Raw genomic sequence first — 21,298 nt, forward strand, 5'->3', positions numbered from 1 at the left:
TCTACTTCCATCCACTCCTTTTCCTTGCCTTGTCATGAAACTGAAACTATTCTTTTCAAAGTCACTTATGATCTCTTAATTGCCAAGTTTGGTCTTTTCTGCATCCCCATTCTTGACTTCTTGAAGCATTTAATGCTACTTGCCATTCTTCCTTCCTGGGTACTTCCTGTTTCTGTCTTGGTTTTTGTGACACTGTTTTCTCCCCTTTCTCCTTCTGCCTCTTCCATCTCCTCTTCTTTTACTTTGCTGGATCACCAGCCATATCCTATCTTCTGAGGTTGCTATTCTCTAAGGTCCTGGCCACTCCTCTCTTCTTGCTGCCTCTCATTCAGTTAACTCATCAGTGCACAGGGGTTTAAGTGTCATCTGTATGGAATTCCATCCTGAACTTTCTCCCCAAACTCCTGACCCATAGTACTGACTGCCCATTATGGGTCATTGCAAACTTGAGGTTTCGTAGACATCTGAAAATCAGCATGCCTCAAAGTGAACTAATTATGTCCCCAAACCCTCGAATCTTCTGACTTTACTTATTTTTATCAAGGATATCACTACCCTTCTAGTCACCCAGGTCTAAAACTTCAGTGTTCTTGAATCTTCACTTTCCTTCACAATTTCTAAATTTTGCCATTTCCATGGCTATTATATATCTCATGTCTACTTATGTAGCTTCCATCCTATCACCAGGACTATTACAGTATTCTCCTAATTGATCTCCTTTCCTCATCTCACCCCTCTCTAATCTGTCCTGTACATAGTTAAGTGATTTTCCCAAAGCAGAGATCTAACTCAGTAAACTTCAGTGGCTCCCTATTGATTCTAAGATAAAATGTAATTTCATATTTATTTCATCCCTTTATTATTATTATTTCATTTGTGATCTCCACACACATTGATTACGATAAAATTACTTTTCATTGACCACCACTTAAGGCATAAGGCATAGTTCTCTTTGAATTAGTGAAGAAATATTTTCCCTATAGACAGTTGGTCCTCTTGTTCAGTTCTAAAGTTGTGTGTGTGTGTGTGTATGTGTGCGCACATATGTGTACTTGATCAGTCCAAAGGTGATAGAAAGAGGGAGGGAAGGAACCATTTGGAATATTATCTTGCAGCATTATCTATAGGCTGACAGAATCTTTCTGGAAGATACTAGAACTGTAGGAAAGTTTAGAGCTTTTTGCCAAGTGAAGGAAGGAAGAAAATAAGGAAAATAAGCAAGTACTGGTGTGCTATGCTTGAGGCACTGTGCTAAGTTACATTGCAAATATCTCCCTAGATCATCATAACAATCCTGAAAGCTATGTGTTATCATTATTCCCATTTTACAGGTGAGAAACTGAGACTTGTCTAGAGTTATATAATTAGTAGGTGAATTAGGTGAAATTTGATTTCAGGTCATCTTGAATCCATGCCCAATGCTAACCTTGAAGTATTGAAATAATAACTATCTTGGAGAACAAAGGAGAAAACTAAATGATGGAAGGAGTAAAGTTAAGTGGGAGGCTATTCAGAATACCACAATTCTAAATTTCAGAGCAACTGGCCAGGGTTATTTCTTTCCATCCCCTAAAGAGCATAAGCTGCCCTACAATGGTAGGTTGGGATGAAGGAATCCAATTTGGGGTCACTTCCTTCCCTGGAAACATTAAAGCTTAAGGACTGCTCCTAGAAGGCAGCTGATTTTCTATCCTCCCCACAAGGAACTGAGACATACTCTATTCTAAGGAGCACAAGGAGTGGAAGAGGTCCTTCAGCTCACCAGGGAGAGGTTTTCTTTTAGGAGCTTTTGGGAAAAGCGGTCCACAGAGAAAATGTTGATAAAATGCTGATAAAATAGAATACAACCAAAGAAAGATGATCAGGATAACTGAAGATTTGAAAACTACGTTCTGTGAGAAATAGCTCTCACTAGGGAATCTAGAAGCTCAGAGAAATGCCATGACTTGCCTAATTTCACACAGCTAGTTTAGAGTGAGGATTTGAATACAGCTCCCTTGATTTAGTTTGTACTAAGATCAAAGGTATATTATCTTAGAGGTCATTGAATTCCTCATTTCACAGATGAAGAACTGAAGCACAGATGAGTAAAGTGATTTGTCCAGTGTTAAGGAAACTAGGCTGTTTAGTTTGGAAAAAGAGAGATTTGGGATAAGGGTCTAGAAAGCTATCTCTAAATATTTATTTAAAAAACTATCAAATAGATTTCTTCCTTTTTCCAGAAAGTAGATCTCAAACAAGTGGCTTTGTAAATCCTAGGAAACAGATTTTAACTTAATAAATACAGAAGGACTTCCTAGTAATTCAGTTGTCTAAAGATAGAATGAATGGTCTGCCTTATGAGATCTCTAAAAAATAGAGACAAGGTTCGATGACAAGGTTGGCTGATTGAGTTTCCTCATTTCTATCATAATAAGTGAACTGAAACCGAAGAAGTTCAAATAAGAGTCTAGGAGGCTAGAGAAGGAATTCCAATTTTGGTAGGCATTGGAAGAGATGATCTACAGGGTCCACTCAATTCTCCATGGTTTCATGATTTTCTCTCCATAAGGGCCAAAAATAAAAAAAAACCCTAAATTAAGAGAATTCTAGATCGTTAGAAATGGAAAGAACCATACTGACCATCTGGTGTAGCCCCTTTATTTTTACATTTAAGGAAACTGAAGATTAGAGAGAGGAAGTGATTTACCCAAATCACACAGCTTTTAATGGTAAAAACCAAGTCTAACATTCAGATCTCCTGACTCCTGCTTTGGTGCTTTTCCAACCACAGGATAGCAGAAGGAACTTGTTGAAAAGATATGTGCCTTTTCAAGGAAGGCAATAGACGACATGGAAGAGAATGCTAATGGGAGGGTGGACCTTTGGCTGGCAGATAGAGGGAAGAGGTATCATATTTTTTGTCTTTTTTTTTTTTTGTTGTTACATTTGAGTTCCAAACTGTTTTCTTCCTTCTCTCCCAACTCTACACTAAAGAAGACCAAATATACAATATATAGTTCAATATACTAGTTATTTCTCTGGAGATGGATAGCATCTTCTTTCATAGGTCCTTTGTAGATGATTTGAATGTTCGCATAACTCAGAATAGCATAGTCTTTAATATTTACTCTGCAAACAGTATTGCTGTTCTTGTACACAATGTTTTGTTGGCTCTGCTCATTTTATTCCATTATTTCATGTAAGTCTTTCCTTATTTTCCTAATCACAACTTGTACATCATTTCTTTTTTTAAAATTGATTTAAATTTTTATTTAAATTTTTTCTTTGACATTCTTTAAAATTTTTTTGTTTTCAACATTTACTTCTATAAGGTTTTGATTTCTACTTATTTCTTCTTTACTCCCTCCCTTCTCTCCTCCCCAAGATGGCAAGCAATTTAATATAGGTTAAATATGTACAATCATATTAGACATATTTCTAGATTAGTCATGTTGTGAAAGAAGAATCAAACCAAGAGGAAAAGCTCATTAATGGTTCATCATTTCTTATAGCGCAATAACATTTTATCACAATCTTATACCATAACTTAATTCAGCCATTCCCCAACTGATGAGCATTTCCTCAATTTCCAACTCCTTTCTACCATAAAGAGAGCTGCTATAAATATGTTAGAACATACAGCTTCTTTTCCTTTTTTCCCTGGGAAAGAACTCTAATAGTTGTATTGTTAAATCAAAGGGTCTACATAGTTTCATAATTTTGGGGGCATGATTACAGATTCCACCAGCAGTGTGTTAGTGTCTCAATTTTTCCATGTCCCCTCCAACATTTGTCATTTTCTCCACCTATCATTTTAGTCAATCTGATAGATGTGAGGAAGTACCTCAAAATTTTTCTAATCTGCATTTCTGTAAACAATAATGATTTAGGACATTTTTTTCATATGACTAAATATAGATCTGATTTTTTTTCTTCCAAAAACTGTCTATTCATGTCTCTTGAGCATTTATCAATTTTATGTTCATTTTTTAATCATTAAAACTTGAACTTGAATTCTACCTGATGAATCTCACCTTCTAGAAGGTTTCTCCAGTGATGAAAATCCCAACCGTCACATCTGCCCCATCCTATGCCGTCCTTTTGGGCCCAATTCATTGCCCCTCTGTATTATCTATCTTCAACCAAATGCATATTACCTACAATTTAGGCAATCTGATGCATTTGTTCTTTACTATGTGGATGCTCAGGGCAAACTTTTGAGTGGTTAAAGACCCCTTCCAGCATACTCTAAAATATTTCCATGCTGTTTTTCCTCCTAAATTTATTATCTAATTTTAACATTCTTTTTTTTTTTTAATTGAATTTCAAATTCTTTCTTCCTGCCACCCCTCCTCCACCGAAGACAAGAAATACATCAATTATACATATGAAATCATGCAAAACATTTTCATATTAGCAGTGTTGGTAAAAAAAAAATTGAGACCAATTTGTATTCAGGATTCATCAATTCTCTCTCTGTAGGTGGATAGCATTTTTCATTATGAGTCCTTTGTAATTGTCTTGGATCTTATATTGATCACAGTAACTACGTCTTCCACGATGTTCCCTTCCTTGATTTGGGGCTTGATGCAGCCAGTCCAATAACATCTGTAAACAGAATTAACTGAGGGATATAAATCCACTTGCAGGGAATCTCCTTGATCACCCTGGCAGGCAATTACCTTTGGCAAGTACACATTTCCTTGTTTTATGTTTCTTCAGGTATTTGTAATAGTTGTAATCATTAAATATGTTTTTTTGGGTTTGTTTTATTTTAAATAGTCAACTTCTGGAGAACAGAGCCTGTCTTTTGTTTTCTTTGTATCACCAGCACATAGCACAGTGATGGCATATGGTAGATATTTAATTAATGCTGGCTGATTAAGTGAATACTGAATGATTCTTATATATAAACGGCAAACTTTTTTTTGGGGTGGAAAGAGCCTTTAGGTTGGCATTTGGCTTAGTAAACCAAATGTTTGGGTTGTGGTGATTTTGTGCTTTCCTCAGTACCTAGCAAAGTGCTTTGCATCCATGTTTATTGAATGAATAAATAATGAGACATAAACCATACTATTCAAGTCCAGAATGAAATTCTTTTTCCTCATGACTCATTTTTGAAGCTTCATGAGAATTGCTTTCAAGGCTAGTATGATCTTCTATCGATTCATTCAAGGGGCTCTTAAGGAGCTTCCATATTCTAAAACAAAGCTTGGGATTCTAGGAAAATGCTATCAACTGAAAAGAGGAACATTATATTCTCATCATGATAAGCTAAGACCCCAAGTCGTGTTATTGATTTGATCTGATTGACAACTTTTGTATCAATTACTCTTTCCTGAAAATGTCTGAACTTTTAATGAAACCTCTAACTCCTGAAGGAGCCATTTGAGAAATTGGCTAGCTATAGCTTTTCCCTTTTCTTTTCAGTCTTTCCTATATCCCTTCCAGAGAGCCTGGCTCTGTGGCTATACCTTTATACAAATGGACATTTCAGATCTGCTAGAGAGTGTACTGACCTTCCCGGTGTCACGTTAGGCAAATAATTTTCTTGGTTCCTCTTTTCATAGAACTGGAGATTGTAGAATTAATCACCATATATGGAAATGTTGTTCTTAGTTTACAACTAGTAATAATAACAGTTGCAGTTTTAAACCTAAGATTTACAAAGTATTTTCCTCATGACAGCTCTCTGAGGTAGGGAGCAAAAGTACTATCATTCACATTTTACAATTGTTGGAACTGAGGCTTAAAGAGGTAACGATTTGTTCTAAGTAATATTAGATCTAGTATTCCCACTCAGGTCTACTGACTTCAAGTCTAATAGAAACGCAGAATCATTTAGCTGGAAGAGATCTCAAAGGCCATCCACAATTAGAAAATTGGGTTCAGTTCTGGTTACCACATTTAAAAGGGATATTGACAAGGCGGCCATGACTAGAGGAAGACAACTAGGATGTTGAGGGGTCAGGAAGTAATGGATCCATTGAAAGAACTGAGCATATTTAATCTGGAAAAGAGAAGACCCTGTGGGGGTAGATATTGGGAAAAGGAATAGAAGACTGTCTTTAACTATCTGAAGGGCTGTTGTGTGGGAAAGAAATTAGACTTAATCTTTTTGACCCAAGAAGGTATAGGGAAATGGGCAGAAGTTATGAGACGCACATTTCTTCTAGATGTATAGAAATCTTAACAATCAGAGTTAAATGAATGAGTAGTCAAGTTCACTTCTAGGTTTTTTTTTTGGTTTTTTTGTTTTTTGTTTTTTTAGCACTGGGACTAAACACTGACAATTCATATTCTTTTCCTTGAGTTTTCTTGTGGCAAATAGAAACAATAATTCACATTTATGAAGCATTTTAAGGTTTGTGAAGGGATTTGCATACATTATTTCCTTTAATCCTAACAAGGGGCAATAGATACCATTATTGTTATTGTCAGTCATTTTAGACATATTCTACTCTATGACCCCTTTTGGGGTTTCTTGGCAAAGATATTAGAATGATTTGCCTTTTCCACATCTAGCTCTTTAAATTTACTATTAATTAAAAACTTACTAAGCAGAACATTTAATTAATTGGAACTTTTCTTCTACCCTTTTTAGAGGAGAATAACTCCCCCCACAGAACAGGTGGATAGCACAGTGAAGAAAGTGCTGGGATTCGGATCAGGAAGACCTGAGTTCTAATGTGGTCTCAGATACTTAATAGCTGTGTGACTCTGGGAAAGTCATTTAATTTCTGTTTGCCTCAGTTTCCTCATCTATCAAAAATAAAAATAAAAAAAACCTCCCAGAGTTGCTGTTTGGATGGAATATTTTTAAAGTACTTAATGCAAGTAGTACTTAAACAAATGTTTATTGACTAAGATCTCAGAAAAGTTCTTAAGTGTCTAAGATTTGATGACCACTTGAGAAGTTTTTACTGTAAATAATTCGACCCCATGCTTAACAGAAGCTCTACAAAATTGTCATTTGTCAGACAAGTTTTCTCCAGTCGAACTAAGACTTTAATCAGTTTCCTCGTGTTCCCCTAACACCTTACCAAAGACAATGTTGTCATCAAGGTACACTAAAGCTTCCAGATAATTCATGTTTCCATCTACTTTCTCCATCAGACTTTGGAAAATGGCTCATGCCCCAGAGAGAACTTGGGGCATGCGCTCAAACTGTTAAATTTCCAGCTAAATAGATAAAAGACATCTTCCTATCTTCTTCAGACACTAAATCTGGTAGTAGCCACTATGTAAGTCCAAGGCTGAAAATCCTTGGTTGCCTTGGAGACAATCCAAGTCATCTTGCATTCATGTCACATAGTGTACTGGTCTCTTTAGTTCTTTTATTCAGAGTTGGGTAATCAACACACATTTTCTTAGAACCACCACTATGGGTCACGTATAAGGGCTTCTGGATTCTGTGATGACTGCTTTCACCAGCACTTCTTTGAGACAGTTTCTGAAATCTTCCATTATAGACAAAAGAATCTTCCTAGCTCTTCCTCTGAATGGTCCAGAATGAGTGAGTGGGATTCTGTGAGGTGTATCTCAAGCATACTCGTGCAATCAGAATGGACCCATCCTCTTGCTGAGTTCCAGCCCCAACCTAGGCTTCTATTCTTGTGATAATGGGGATCTCCAAATGGGATCCTCAGGATCTAGTGCAGAGAGTGGACAGTTGGAGCTCCTGTGATGTTCACTGGAACTTCTTGTCTCTATCTGCTTATAAGCTCTTCACAGTTTGCATGGATGGTCAAAGTGTACAGGTATTGGGTACCAGCTTATTGCTAGCAGTATTCTGCTAGAATTTTGAAGACTAGAATCAACTCCAATCAATGCTGACATTATGATGAGTGTTGGAAGGTTTAGATGAACCACAGCCTGATCCACTTTTCTGATTATACCTAGATATATCCCATGTATGGATAGTCTTCTTCATTCAAGCTACCAAATCCAAGCCCTGTTGTAGGCTTTAAAGATATTTTACCCAAATACTAGTCATAAAAAGGTTAGTAAGGATGGCAACTTCAGATCCACTCATTGTCCAACCAAATTCTCAATTTTTAATCATCACTGCTGCATGATGTCCCATAAACCAATAAAGAACTGATGGTGAGGTCAGTGTAGCTGTCCTTGTCAAAAACTGCTATGGAGCGCAGATTCAATTCACAGAGCAAGAACAAACTGGTAGCCAACTTGTCATGGCTGCCAGCCCTAGTATATTTACACAAGTTGTAAATGGTTAGCCAATACCAACAGTTAGTATTGTTCAGGTATAGCATCTGAAAAATCAATCAGTGTCAAGGGAACTATACCTTTTAGACTAATCACTAGGTTAGTGCAAGATGTAGTATTAAATATTAAGGCAAAATGCTAGAGATTACCATTATGAAATATTAATTACTGCATGCTTGAATTTTCTTTTTAAAAATTATGCTTTTATGTTCACTTGACTTGTTTTTTGTATTAGGTTCATGCCATAGCAATGTCTGTCTGTTAATTGTGTTGCATATATGCTGCTACTTATGGCTAAGCAGTATTTTATATGGAGGCCTATTACTAGTGTCCTTGTCAAAATTTTGCTTTCTTAGACACATCTGTTGCTTTGGACTGACTCCTCTGAGTGATGGATGTGCATGTACTTTTGAAATGTGCATGTGTCAGATATGCTGTCCCTGACATCTTCTCAGGTGGTGCTCTATAAAGTGTCACAGCTACAGCATGTACTGCTAATGTGCATTTGTTTATTCCAGTTTCAATAATATTGAAAGTTGGGTACTTGGTACTCAAAGAGAATCACTCTTATTATATTAAAGGGCTAATGCTTGCATTTATATTGTACAATTACAGGTTTTGAACTTGTTCCAGTTCATCTTTGCAAGGGAATGAGAAAAAAAAATTGGCTCAGGGGAGGAGTGAACCAGAATCCTAAAGCCCATTAGTATGGAACTCTTTCATTATCTGTAGAGATCTAGGGCCCATGCCTATGTGCGGGTTAGGGAGAGTGGGAGAGGAGAGTCAGCCTTCTCCCTCTGGCTTCTGCAGTCTCTTTGATCTCTTGAGTTTCTTTGCTTTAGGTGCTTCTGGTTTTGAGGTAGAAAATGGATGATGCTAATCCCACTTTAAAATGCTGGGGGAAATAATATTCTGGAAGAAACTGACAAGAAAAAAATTAATGTCATATCCCTGTCCCCAGCCTCCTATGCTGGGGACTTCAAGGAATTTTCCCTTTAGTGATATCTGGGACTACCTTGGTTGAGCTGAGTTGTCTTGCTCCCAGTTGGAGAGTTCCTTCACTCTTTGTTTTCTGGTATTTTGTTGTTATTGAGTTGTTTTTCAATTATGTCCAATTCTCCTTGATCCCATTTAGGATCCCATTTTCTTGGCAAAGATGCTGGAGTGGTTTGCCATTTCCCTCTGCAGCTCATTTTACAGATGAGGAAACTGACTTCAGGTCAGATGCTCTTTCCCTGGTGCCATCTAGTTGTTCTTTAATATTTTCTACTATATATACTTTCTTTGCTTTCTGTTTTTGTTATTGAATTGGATAAATGAGTTTCTTTGTCTAAGAAAAAATTGGATTCTTATATTTTATAAAGATTCTCACCATTATAAGGGGCATCATTCTCTAAGTAGAAAGAAAGCCAGAGTTGAAGTAGAAATGCAAGAAATTATTATTTTAATGAAGGCTAAAATAAATAGAGATTTTTAGGTAACTTTCAAGTTATTCAGACAATTAAATGTTCCAAGCATCTAGAAGTCAACAGAGGTTTTTATATTTCCTTCTACTGCTTTACTTCATTCTAATTCCTTCCCTGGCTCATGAGAAATGCAAGATACTGTCATGGTTACTTCCTGCTTCCTAAAAGAGAGACCCGGATATTATTGAAGGGAACATTCTTTGAACTCTTTAAGTACAGCAAGGTGGGGACAGGGATATGACATTAGTTCTTGCATATCAGTTTCTTCTAGAATGTTATTTTCCCTCCATCAACCAAAATGAGATTGACATCATCCATCTTCTTTCTCAAAGCTGCAAGCCAGAAGCACCTGAAGAACCCAGAGAAAAAACACTTTTCTCATCTTCCCTCACTGACTAGGTTCCCTACCTGCCTCCCAAGAAGGACCATGCTTTAGATAATACCTGATTTTCTGTTCCATGTTATTATCAGATTATTTCTAGCAAAGACCCAAGTAGAAATATAAAAATTAATATTACTTAAGACCAGCTAAAGACTGAAAAGGACCACACTGCTATTGGCCATCTTTCCCCACAGTATTTTATGAGGGTCTTGGAAGGAGGAAGTAAGCATCCTCCTTTACTTAAACCTCAGTGTCTAGGCCAAAGGACCATTTGATGGATGAGACCAATTTAAAACACAATGTAAAAGGGTTGTACTAGAAGCAAATTAGGAGACCAAGGGATAGTTTACCTCTCAGATCTGTGGAAAAGAAAGGAATTTATGGCCAAAGAGGAATTTAAGAACATTATGAAATGCAAAGTGGGTAACTTTGATTATACTAAATTAAAAAGGGTTTGTACGAATAGGAGGAGAAAAATATGGAACACAAGGTTTTTCAAGGATGAATATTGAAAACTATCTTTGCATGTACTTTGAAAATAAAAAAAAAACTGTCATAATTTTACAAAACACAATGTAGGCTTCAAGTCCCTTCAGATAAAGGCCTTACCTTCTTTGTGATGGATTCTAGAGAGCTGGTTCTGAGGTCAAGAAGAACTGGGTTCAAACCTGGCCTTGAACACTTATTAGCTGTGTAACTCTGGGTATAAAGTTATTCTTCTTCTATTTGCCTCATTTTCTTCAACTGTTAAAAGGGGATGATAATAATAAATCCTATTTTCCAGAGTTGCTGTGAAGATCAAATAAGATAATATTTATAAGGCATGTAACATAGTTGTTTTTCAGTCATTCCAAATCTTCATGATCCCTTTGGGGGTTTTCTTGGCAAAGTTACTAGAGCCATTTACCATTTCCTTTTCCACTTTATTTTACAGATGAGAAAACTGAGGCAAACAGGGTTAAATGACTTGCCCAGGGTCACACAGCTAGTAAGTGTCTGAGGCTGGATTTGAATTCAGGAAGATGAGTCTTCCTAACTCCAACTTAACATTCTATCCATTTCACTACTTAGCCCACTGCCTAGGACTTAAATACTTAACAAATCTATGGTCTCCTTTCCCATTTGTCAAGGCAGTAATTGAAATGTTCCCATATTCTAGGGGAGAGAAGCAAAACCTGAATTTAAATATGACTTCTAGTTAGAATCATAGCTGAGGGCCTCTTGCTTAGTCACTCTGGGATTTCTTTTCTAAACACAAAAGGCATCAATCAGCCAACATGTAGTATTTTAGAGCATTCTCAGGCTTTCTAGTACTTTAGAGCATTCTCAAGCTTTCTAGTATTTTAGAGCATCCTCAAACTTTCCAGTATCTTTTGAAGCAGCAATACTACTACTAAGTCTGTATTCCCAAAAGATCAAAGAAAAGGGAAAAAGACCCATATGTACAAAAATATTTATAACCACTCCTTTTTTGTGATAGAAAAGAATTATAAATTATGAGGGTGCCCATCAATTAGGGAATGACTGAACAAATTATGTATATGATTATGATACAGTACTATTGTGCTATAAGAAATGATGAAAGGACTTTACATGAACAGATGTAAAGTGAAGTGAACAGAACCAGAAGAACATTGATGCAGTAACAAGCAACATAGTAACAATAATCAACTGTGAAAGATTTAACTACTCTGATAAATACAATGATCCACACAATTCCAAAGGCATCAAGATAAGAAATGCTACCTTCAGAAAGAACTGTTGAACTTTGAGCGCAGATTGAAGCATGGTTTTGTACTTTCTCTTTTCTTTTTTTAAGAAATATGACTAATTTGGAAATATGTTTTATATGAGTTCGTACATGTAATTGGTATATCACCTTTTCAGTGGTTGGGGGAAGGGCTGAAGGAAGGGAAAAAATTTGAAACCCAAAATATAAAAAATGAATATTATGAAAAAATGACTAAGGTCTAATTTTTATTTAAATTGCATTTTTTGAAGGTATGAGTGATGGATAATTTGTTCCTAAGTTCACATAAAATTGTAAGATTGCACTCTGAAAGAGAATTTAGAGTGAATCTTGTCTGACCCTCTCATTTTACAATTTAGGAAACAAATCTAAAAAGATGAAGTGATTTACACAAGTAATAAATATCAGATTTGAAATCATCTACTCTAACTCAAACCTAATACTTTCTCCATTGTAACCTTGTGAACCTCACCAAAGAGAGGCCTCTTCCATGAGAATATCAATCAGGATTTAAGCCATTTCTGGGATTTTCCTGAGAAGGGATAAGAATGATGATAACAAACTTGGTTTTTAATGACTCATAAATGCTCATAAATTATTTTTAAAAGTTCATTAAGCTTAATGTTTGTCATGAACTTTATTATGTCATGAAATTGTTAAGTATAATTAACTTTTTTATTTTTATTTTTTCACATTAAAAAAAAAAGTCTGAACTTTAGCAACAACTAAAGTGAGCATTTCAGTATACACAATAGAATAAAAAGAGAAGGTTATGTGTGAAGTTGTGCTTCTCTGTTATATACAAACAAATTTACTATGTAACTTTCAAATCTGCCCTTCTTGCCCATGATTCCTTCTGGCTTTCATTCTATTCTGTTCATTTAAAAAGTTTCTATTTCTGTTTTTAATTTTTTGTGGAGGGGGAAAAATAATTCTTTCCCTAGCTTCTCTCTTTTTGCCTTCTTCCCTTCAAAACTGGGGAGAAAACATTGTTAACAAATCTGCCTGGTCAAGCAAAACAAATCCCAAATTTGCAGCGTCCAAAAATGTATTTCTCATTCTATAGCTTGAATCCATAAACTTTCTGTCTGGAGGTTGATAGCATTGGTCATCAGAATCCTATGGAATTAGGGTTGACCACTAGAGCCTCTATTCTTTCAAAATCGTTTTTTTTTTTTTTCCACAATATTGTTCTTCTGCTCACTTCTGTGTGTTAGCTAATACAAGTCTTCCCAAGTCTCTCTGAAATAATATTCCACCATGTTCACTTACTAGAATTTGTTCAGCTGTTCCCCATGAACAGATACCCCCTCCTAGTTCACCACAAAAGAACACAATAATTATTTTTGTATACACAGATCCTTTCTCCCTCATTCTTTGATCTCTTCAAAGTATAGAGCCAGTACTGTTATTTGTAAATTTAAGAGGTAGGCTCAATTTAATCACTTGGCGCATGGTTCCAGATTGCTTTCCAAAATGAGCTAGGCCATTTGCGGCTTCACCAAAAATGTGTCTAAATGCCTCTGTACGCATCGGTAGGCTTTGTACCTCCGCTGAGCCTGGTTCCAGGCCCCGCACCTCCGTCTGCTGTGACACCCCCGTGAGGAATCCCAGACGGCCAGAGCCAAGGAGGGGAGGGGAAGGACACATTTTAGTGTCTTGGGGTTGGAGGAGGAATGGAGCCACGTGTCTGGCTGTGTCAAGGAATACCGAGTACTAACCCTCCTCGGGACTTTTCTCTGTTTGTCTTTCAGGGGAATATATTCTGCAGATAACAGTAGCTCTTTGACCATGACTGAGGGTCCCGTACTCCAAGTCTCCGGGAACAAAATGGGACCGAGAACAGCAGGCGACCTTTAACTCCTTGAAGGGTACAGTGCTCCTTGGTCCAGAAGATGGGGAACATCACAACGAGCAACCCAGCTACCAACTGCACCATCGACCACACCATCCACCAGACTCTGGCCCCGGTGGTGTACGTGCTGGTGCTGGTGGTGGGCTTCCCGGCCAACTGCCTCTCTCTCTACTACGGCTACCTGCAGATCAGGGCCAAGAACGAGCTGGGGGTGTACCTCTGCAACCTGACCGTGGCCGACCTGCTCTACATCTGCTCGCTGCCCTTCTGGCTCCAGTATGTCCTGCAGCACGACAACTGGCTCCATGGAGACCTGTCCTGCAAGATCTGCGGCATCCTCCTCTACGAGAACATCTACATCAGTGTGGGCTTTCTCTGCTGCATTTCCATCGACAGGTACCTGGCCGTGGCGCACCCCTTCCGCTTCCACCAGTTCCGCACGGTGAAGGCCGCCGCCGGCGTCAGTGTGGGCATCTGGGCCAAGGAGCTCCTGGCCGGGGTCATCTTCCTCATGCACACGGAGGTCATGGAGGACAAGGACCAGCACCTGGTCTGCTTTGAGCACTACCCCATCCAGCCGTGGCAGCGGAACATCAACTATTACCGCTTCTCTGTGGGTTTCCTCTTCCCCATCTGCCTGCTCTTCTTCTCCTACTGGGGCATCCTGCGGGCCGTGCGCAGGAGCCACGGCACCCAGAAGAACAGAAAGGACCAAATCCAGAGGCTCGTCCTGAGCACCATGGTGATTTTCCTGGCCTGCTTCCTGCCATACCACGTCCTCCTGCTGGTGCGCAGCCTCTGGGAAGACAGCTGCGAGTTCGCCAGGGAGATCTTCAATACCTACCACTTTTCCCTTCTGCTGACCAGTTTCAACTGCGTGGCTGACCCGGTGCTGTACTGCTTCGTGAGCGAGAACACCCACAGGGACTTGGCCAGGCTGCGGGCTTCTTGCTTGGGCTTCCTCACCTGCTCGGGGCTGCGGGGGTCCAAGGAGTCCTTCCCCCTGAGCAGCCCAGAAGCCTCTGGAAAAAATGAAGCCCGGAAGGAGGAGCCTGACTTGCTAACCAAGCTCCAACCACCGAGTCCCCTCACTTCCTCTCCTGGTCCTGGAGGGACCAGCCAGGAGGGTTAGAGCAGGCCGTGGCCCGGCCCAGAGGTACCAGGGATGTGATCTGTGGCCCAGAGTCGTCCTCTCTCCAAATGGGTCGCTGGCGTCAGGTCTGTGTCACCCATGATAAGCTCTCCCCCTAGAAAAAACCTGAAAATTGAGTGAAGATAGGAGCTGTGGACATTGCAGCTCAGCTAGGTTCTGCACCCCGGCCTCCTCCCTCTGCTTGCTGCAGGAAAGCCCGCTGGCACACACCCGCCTGATGAACTCCAGGAGCTTCCCAGGGGCTCCAGATGCTAAGGGCGGTTTAGCCCGTGACTGCCTCTCCTTGTCTGGGAAGGGAAACGTAAATTGCAACTTATGAGACACTTTCAAAGAAAAAGAAGCAGGCGTTCAAGGGGATTAAAAGGGGAACCACGGGTTGGGGCGCTGTGATAAAAGGAGTGTCAGTCAGGGGGAACAAGTTTCACCAGAAGGTGTGTTCAGCCAGCCCTCCCCAACTTGAATGCCCAGGTCTGAAGCTCCCATCTTGCCTGACTTTTTGCATTAATGCTTTGGTGGTTGAAATTAGAATTCATCTTTATTGTTTGAGGCAAAGGGAGATATGAAAAGCTGTTAAGATCCATTATCTCTATTAGTTCACCTAAAAGAATGAGGACATTATGATGAGAAGGATGTGGGAAGTTATGATAAGGACATTGTGAGGAGAAAGAAAGGTGGGGACAGTTGGATGGCGCAGTGGATAGAGCACCAGCCCTGAATTCAGGAGGACCTGAGTTCAAACCTGGCCTCAGACACTTAACACTTCCTAGCTCTGTGTGACCCTGAGCAAGTCACTTGACCCCGGCCTCAGGAAAAAAAAAAAAAAAAAAAACAAGAAAGAAAGAAAGGTAGTCCAGGTATCCTTCTTTGGAGAATGGGAAGATCCTGGAAATCAGGGCATGTATTGAGACATCTGGGTGGGAAGGCAAGGAGAAGAGGATAGAGGAGTTAAAAGAACTAAAAAGAAACTTTCTCCAGCTGGATTTTTTTTTTAACAAGGTCTTTGTGCTGTTGGAAAGCTAATACTAAGTGAGCCTAAGTGAATATTAGGTGAATACATGTCCAGGGTTTTCAGAAAGGCCTGGAGTGGGCCAAATGTATTATTCCCATTCTCTTTGTCTATGAAAAATAAATCTCAGGGGATATTAAGTCTTTAAGTATTCAAAGAGTCACCCTTAGGAATAGAGATTAGATTCATTCATCATAGTTCCAAAGGACAGAACTAGGGATAAGAGGTATGTTATTTGGAAGCAGATTTAAATTCACTGTAAGGGAAAAATTGCCAAAAATTCAGGCTGTCCAAAAGGAGAGTGTTTTCCCTGAAAAGGTAGTGAATTCCCTGTCACTGGAGATGGTCCTTGCCAGGGGTGCTGCTGGCAGGTATGGTCTCTGAGGTCCCTTCCATCTTTTAGACTCTAAAACCCTAGCCCACCTATTTGTGGTCTTTCAATTATGTTTCTGAATTCAGGGACTTCCCTCAGCAGAGTGTTCAGATTAAGTGTTATTAAGACTTCACAATCAGAATGTGTCTCAGCTATGGGTTCTTTCAGGGCGCAACATTGGAAAGACCTAAGTGTGTTTACAATTAAGATGTCGATTTCCCCATTGGCAGCCAAGCACCCGGAGGACCAGGACCCAGCCTGAGGTGGTTCGGAACTGCTGTCAGGACAGAACATGTAATGGAGGCCAAGAGAGGGGAGAGGGGAGGAGGGCTCTGGCTTGGTTGTCCTAGTTCTGTGCCTCCCACGGAGCATCAGCTCTAGGCCCACATCGGCCTCTAGCTGTGAGACATGAGGCATGTCCCCCAGTTATCTGGGATCTCAGCTGCCATGACTCTCTGTCCCCTTGTCCAGTGGGATGAGTCCGTGCTTTGTCCAAGTCAGATTTTAAATGGCCTCTCATTTCACCCATTCTTTTGAAGCCCCCAGTGGTAAGAGAGAAGAGGGTAGAAGAAGGAAAAGGGTCCTTGTGAGAGCTAAGTGTCCCTTCCCTTCACTCATCACATGACATTTTGACTTCTCCCTCTCCCTTCTCTTTTCACAATGTACAAGTTGCCTATTAATGGGCAAATAGTTATGTCTTCTCCCTAAGGTAATCCTTTGAATTCTGTTCTATCTCTGTCTCTGTCTGTCTCTCTGTCTCTCTTTCCCTCTCTCTCTCTCTGTCTGTCTCTGATTCTATCTTTCTCTCTCTGTGTCTGTCTCTGTCTAACTCTGTTTCTTTGTCTCACTGTCTCTCTCTGTGTCTGTGTCTGTCTCTATCTCTGTTTCTCTTTGTCTCACTGTCTCTCTCTGTCTTTGTCTCTCTGTCTCTGTCTATCTCTGTTTCTCTTTATCTCACTATCTCTTTCTCTGTCTCTGTGTTTATCTCTATCTCTGTATGTGTCTCTGAGACTCTGTCTCTCTTTGTGTGTGTATCTGTCTTTTGGTCCCTCCCCTCTGTCTCTGTCTCTCTCCTATCTGTCTGTCTGTCTGTGTGTGTCTCCTTTTCTCTGGGAGGTGTCATGTTGAACTTTAAGGAATACATGATAATCAGCAGACATTATTCTTTTTTCTGTGTTCCTTTGCACCAGAGTCTCTCTGGCACTTAACTGATATCTTCCTCCTTCAATGTTTAAAAAGTTCCAGGATGCTGTTGTTGTTTATTATTTGTCCTTTGTTCTCGAAGAAGACCGACATCAGAAGGATTCTGTTATAGAGAGGTGATGAGCACCATCTTGGTTTAGGGGATAAAAGCCAATCTGTGTTCAGAGTCATCTCTGACAATCTGAGATGCTATACAAGTCACCTAACTTCTCAGTGGCCCAGGTAACTCTCTAAGGCTGAAAGTTATAGGGCAGATGCCTGTCTACATTAGTCATAATTTAATTATCTACTATGCTCACAAAATCGTTGTTATCCCCTCACTTAACACTCCTTCCGCCACACTGTGATTTAGCAGGCCCTCATAAGGTGCCATGGCAAAAACAAACAAGCATCCCCTGGAAGAGGCTCCCTTTTGAATATAATTACAGCAGCCCCCAGAAAACAGATGCTGTCTGATGTTGCCCCCGCCTCCGATGCCTTTGCTACTGGGTCAGGCTGCGAGAGCTTGAGCCATCGGGGTGGGACTTCAATGGAAGCTGGCGTCTTTCTTTTTTAAAAGACACATAATGGGCTCTTCTGGGGCATCTATGTCATAGCTCTCAGTGCCCTGTCACCTCGGAGGCCCAGTGCAAACGATGGAGAAGGAGTGGGGGCAGGAGGAGATTTATCTCTTTCCAACTACAGTTTTCCTTCCAATCCCTCTCCTTTTCCCCAGAGATTTTGTAATCATGACATGAACGAATTAATCCATTAAGAAAATGAAGCACATGCCAAAACACTTTAATAATAACTGGCATTTACATGGCACTTTAACATTTGCAAGATGCTTTCCATCCATTATCTCATTTGATACTTGCTACAGCTTTGTGGGGGAGGTACTGATTCTCCATGGCCCCGCAGGGGGGTTTTCTTGACAGATACTGGAGTCCGCCATTTCTTTCTCCAGCTTGTTTTACAGATGAGGAAACTAAGGCAAACAAAGCAGTAACCTGCCCAGGCTCACACAGCGAGGTAGTGTCTGAGGTCCGATTTGAACTCAGGAAGATGAGTCTAAATGATACCCACTCGGGTGCTCTACCCACTGCATCACCTGGCTGCCCTTTGTACAACTGTCTGCATTTTATAAGGAAAATACTCTGAGTGTTCTTGTGATATGCTCAGACAGAGAAGTTATGTGGTACAGATATTAGAGCCTCAGGGGGAGAAGCTCTGCACTCTGACCGGATCCTGTCTGTATCCCCCCGGGCCAGCAACGCAATGCTCTAAGATTATAAATTCCAGAAGGTACTGATCTGCTTTGGTCAAACCCTCACAAAGAACTCCCTGTAGCAAAAAAAAAAAAATCACAAATCCAGCTTAAAAAATAATGAAGAGTTCTGGGTTTGAACCCAGGGTACCTTGACCCCAAGGCCAGAATTTTTCCCCCTTATTCCAAAGGTTTTCAAAATGTGGTCCAGAGATCTTTGGAGCTCCCAGGGGTTGTGTCAGAGTATCTGTGTCAAAATTATCTTTATAACAACTTTAAAGTGTCCTAATTGGTTATCATCAATAGACATAACTATTTAAAAGCCTTTTGGAGGAAGATCCTCCATTATATATCAGAGTATAATGGGAGCCTGAGATGATAGTTTTAAATCCCTTGCCATGGTAATATGTTTTACACGACTGATCATGTTCAAGCCTATATCCCGTTGCTCCCTGTTCTAGACAGGGTGAATGTGAGAGAGGGAGAAAATTTGGGATTCAAAAAATTTGTCTAAATGAAGGTTAAGAGCCCCTGCCCTATGTTGCCTTCTTTAGCTCTTCAAAAGGAGCTTCCTGCTCACCAGAACATTCAGATGTGCTAGATTTGGAATGGGAGCCCAGAAAGAACTCAACACCCCTAAGATCTGAGGTCTGACTCCATCTAAAACTCTCACAGGGCAGGGCAGTCCAGTTGAGGGAGCATCGTCCCTGCCCTGGGAGGGCCTGGGTCCATATCCTGCCTTTGATGTTTACTCTTGGGCAAAGCACTTAGCGTCCCAGGAAGGACCTCGGCTTCCTGGTCTACTAAAGGGGAGAGAACGGACCCAATGACTTATGGGCTGGCTTCTAGCTTTAGTCTGGGACCATTTCCACCCTTCATCTCTGAGCTAGCTTCTGGTGGGGTGCACACTGTAGAGCAGATCTGGCCAAAATGGGCTCCAGTGGGCAGGTGTGCCTAGGATTGGGTGGAGTAGGGCTGCCCTTCCAGCTAGTCCCCACGCTCAGCAGGGGATCTCCCAGCTCTTGTCAGACCCGAGACTTTGCACAGACCGCCAAGCCCACCCCCTCCCCAACCCCTAACATCCTGGTGTGAGTGGACCTTTGAGGAGGGAGGGACCCCAGCCCATATTAGACCTGGAACATGCTTGCCTTCCCATCCCACTCTTAGAACCTGAAGCTTCCTTTAGGCCCAGCACAGGGACACCTTACTCCAAGAAGTCCTCGGGTCTCCTCACGTACTCTGCTCCTCATTACCCCAAGTATTAGGGGGTTTCTCCCTTCTGAAATTACTGTGTATAGATATACTTGTCTGTTTACATATTGTATCTACCAGTAGACTCCAGGGTCCCTGACAAAATAAATTTTGTCTTTGCATCTCCAGGACCTACCCTAGTGCCTTGCATACAGCAGGAAGTTAATACTTGCATGTCAACTTGAATTGAATTCCCTCTGCAGGGAATTTTTCTGGGACCATAGAACTGTTGGAACCTTTGCTTTTTTAGAAGGTTTTTTTTGTAATGTTATTTTTTTGTTTTGAAATATTTTTCTCTCTTTTTTTTTTTTTTTTTTTTGTCTTACCATCAGGAACAGATTGTGCTACACTGAGTGTATGTTCTGTTTACTGCTGAGACTTGTATTTTTGTACAGTTTTCTCTTTTACACCAAATATGCATGTGCTGTACTGTTTTTGGATTGATGCTGCTTGCAAATAAACCAGAGAAACAAAGGCTTGCCTTGTTATTGTTTGTATTTTTGCCTTATTGTGTCTGCCAGACTAAATAGTTATTTATCTTTGCATCGTTCCCCAGCTCCGGGTCACACAGTGCAACCCTAACCATGTTTGTTGAATGAATGGATGTAATGTGGAAGAGCTGGGCTTGTTTCTTTGTGCTTAATTCCTATGTAATCAGGGTTTCATAAGCTTCCTTTAGGCCCAGCACAGGGCCCTTACTCCCAGAAGGCTTTTCTGGAATCCTCAGGTACTCTGCTCCTCATTACCCCAAGTATTAATGTTTCCCTTCTGAAATTACTGTGCATGTACTCTCCCTTTACATGTTGTATCTACCAGTAGACTGCAGAGTTCCTGAGAGAAGGCATTTTGTCTTTTTTTGTCTATTCTGATAGAATGCAGGCTCCTTGAAGGCAGGAACTTTTCTTGTTTTTACTGGGCATATTGTTTTTTTGTTTTTAATTTTATTTATAATTTTTTTCACAGTACATATGCATGAGTAATTTTTTTATAATATTATCCCTTGTATTCATTTTTCCAAATTGTCCCCTCCCTCCCTCTACTCCCTCCCCTAGATGACAGGCAATCCCATACATTTTACATGTGTTACAGTATAATCTAGATACAATATATGTTTGTAAATCCAATTTTCTTGTTGCACGTTATTGGATTCCGAAGGTATGAGTAACCTGGGTAGATAGTCAGTAGTGCTAACAGTTTACATTCACTTCCCAGTGTTCCTTCTCTGGGTGTAGTTATTTCTGTCCATCATTGATCAACTGGAAGTGAGTTGGATCTTCTTTATGTTGAAGATTTCCACTTCCATCAGAATACATCCTCATACAGCATTGAAGTGTACAGCGATCTTCTGGTTCTGTTCATTTCACTCAGCATCTTTACTGGGCACATTGTAAGAGCTTCATAA

At 40.2% G+C, this 21,298-nt stretch overlaps 1 protein-coding gene across 4 annotated transcripts in view; it reads left to right on the plus strand.

Moving 5' to 3' along the window:
- The window catches only part of GPR68 (G protein-coupled receptor 68), a 45,341-nt gene extending 24,971 nt beyond the window's left edge, over nt 1–20,370 (plus strand). For all 4 annotated transcript variants that reach the window (XM_074289720.1, XM_074289721.1, XM_074289722.1 and 1 more), the window contains one exon: nt 13,564–20,370. In XM_074289720.1, the coding sequence (XP_074145821.1) occupies nt 13,705–14,796 (1,092 nt within the window). In that variant the 5' untranslated portion in view covers nt 13,564–13,704 and the 3' untranslated portion in view covers nt 14,797–20,370. The remainder of the gene's footprint in view (nt 1–13,563) is intronic.
- Nucleotides 20,371–21,298: the final 928 nt, after the last annotated feature.

The sequence above is a fragment of the Sminthopsis crassicaudata genome, chromosome 2 (genome assembly GCF_048593235.1).
Source record: "Sminthopsis crassicaudata isolate SCR6 chromosome 2, ASM4859323v1, whole genome shotgun sequence".
Classification (NCBI taxonomy): Eukaryota; Metazoa; Chordata; class Mammalia; order Dasyuromorphia; family Dasyuridae; genus Sminthopsis; species Sminthopsis crassicaudata.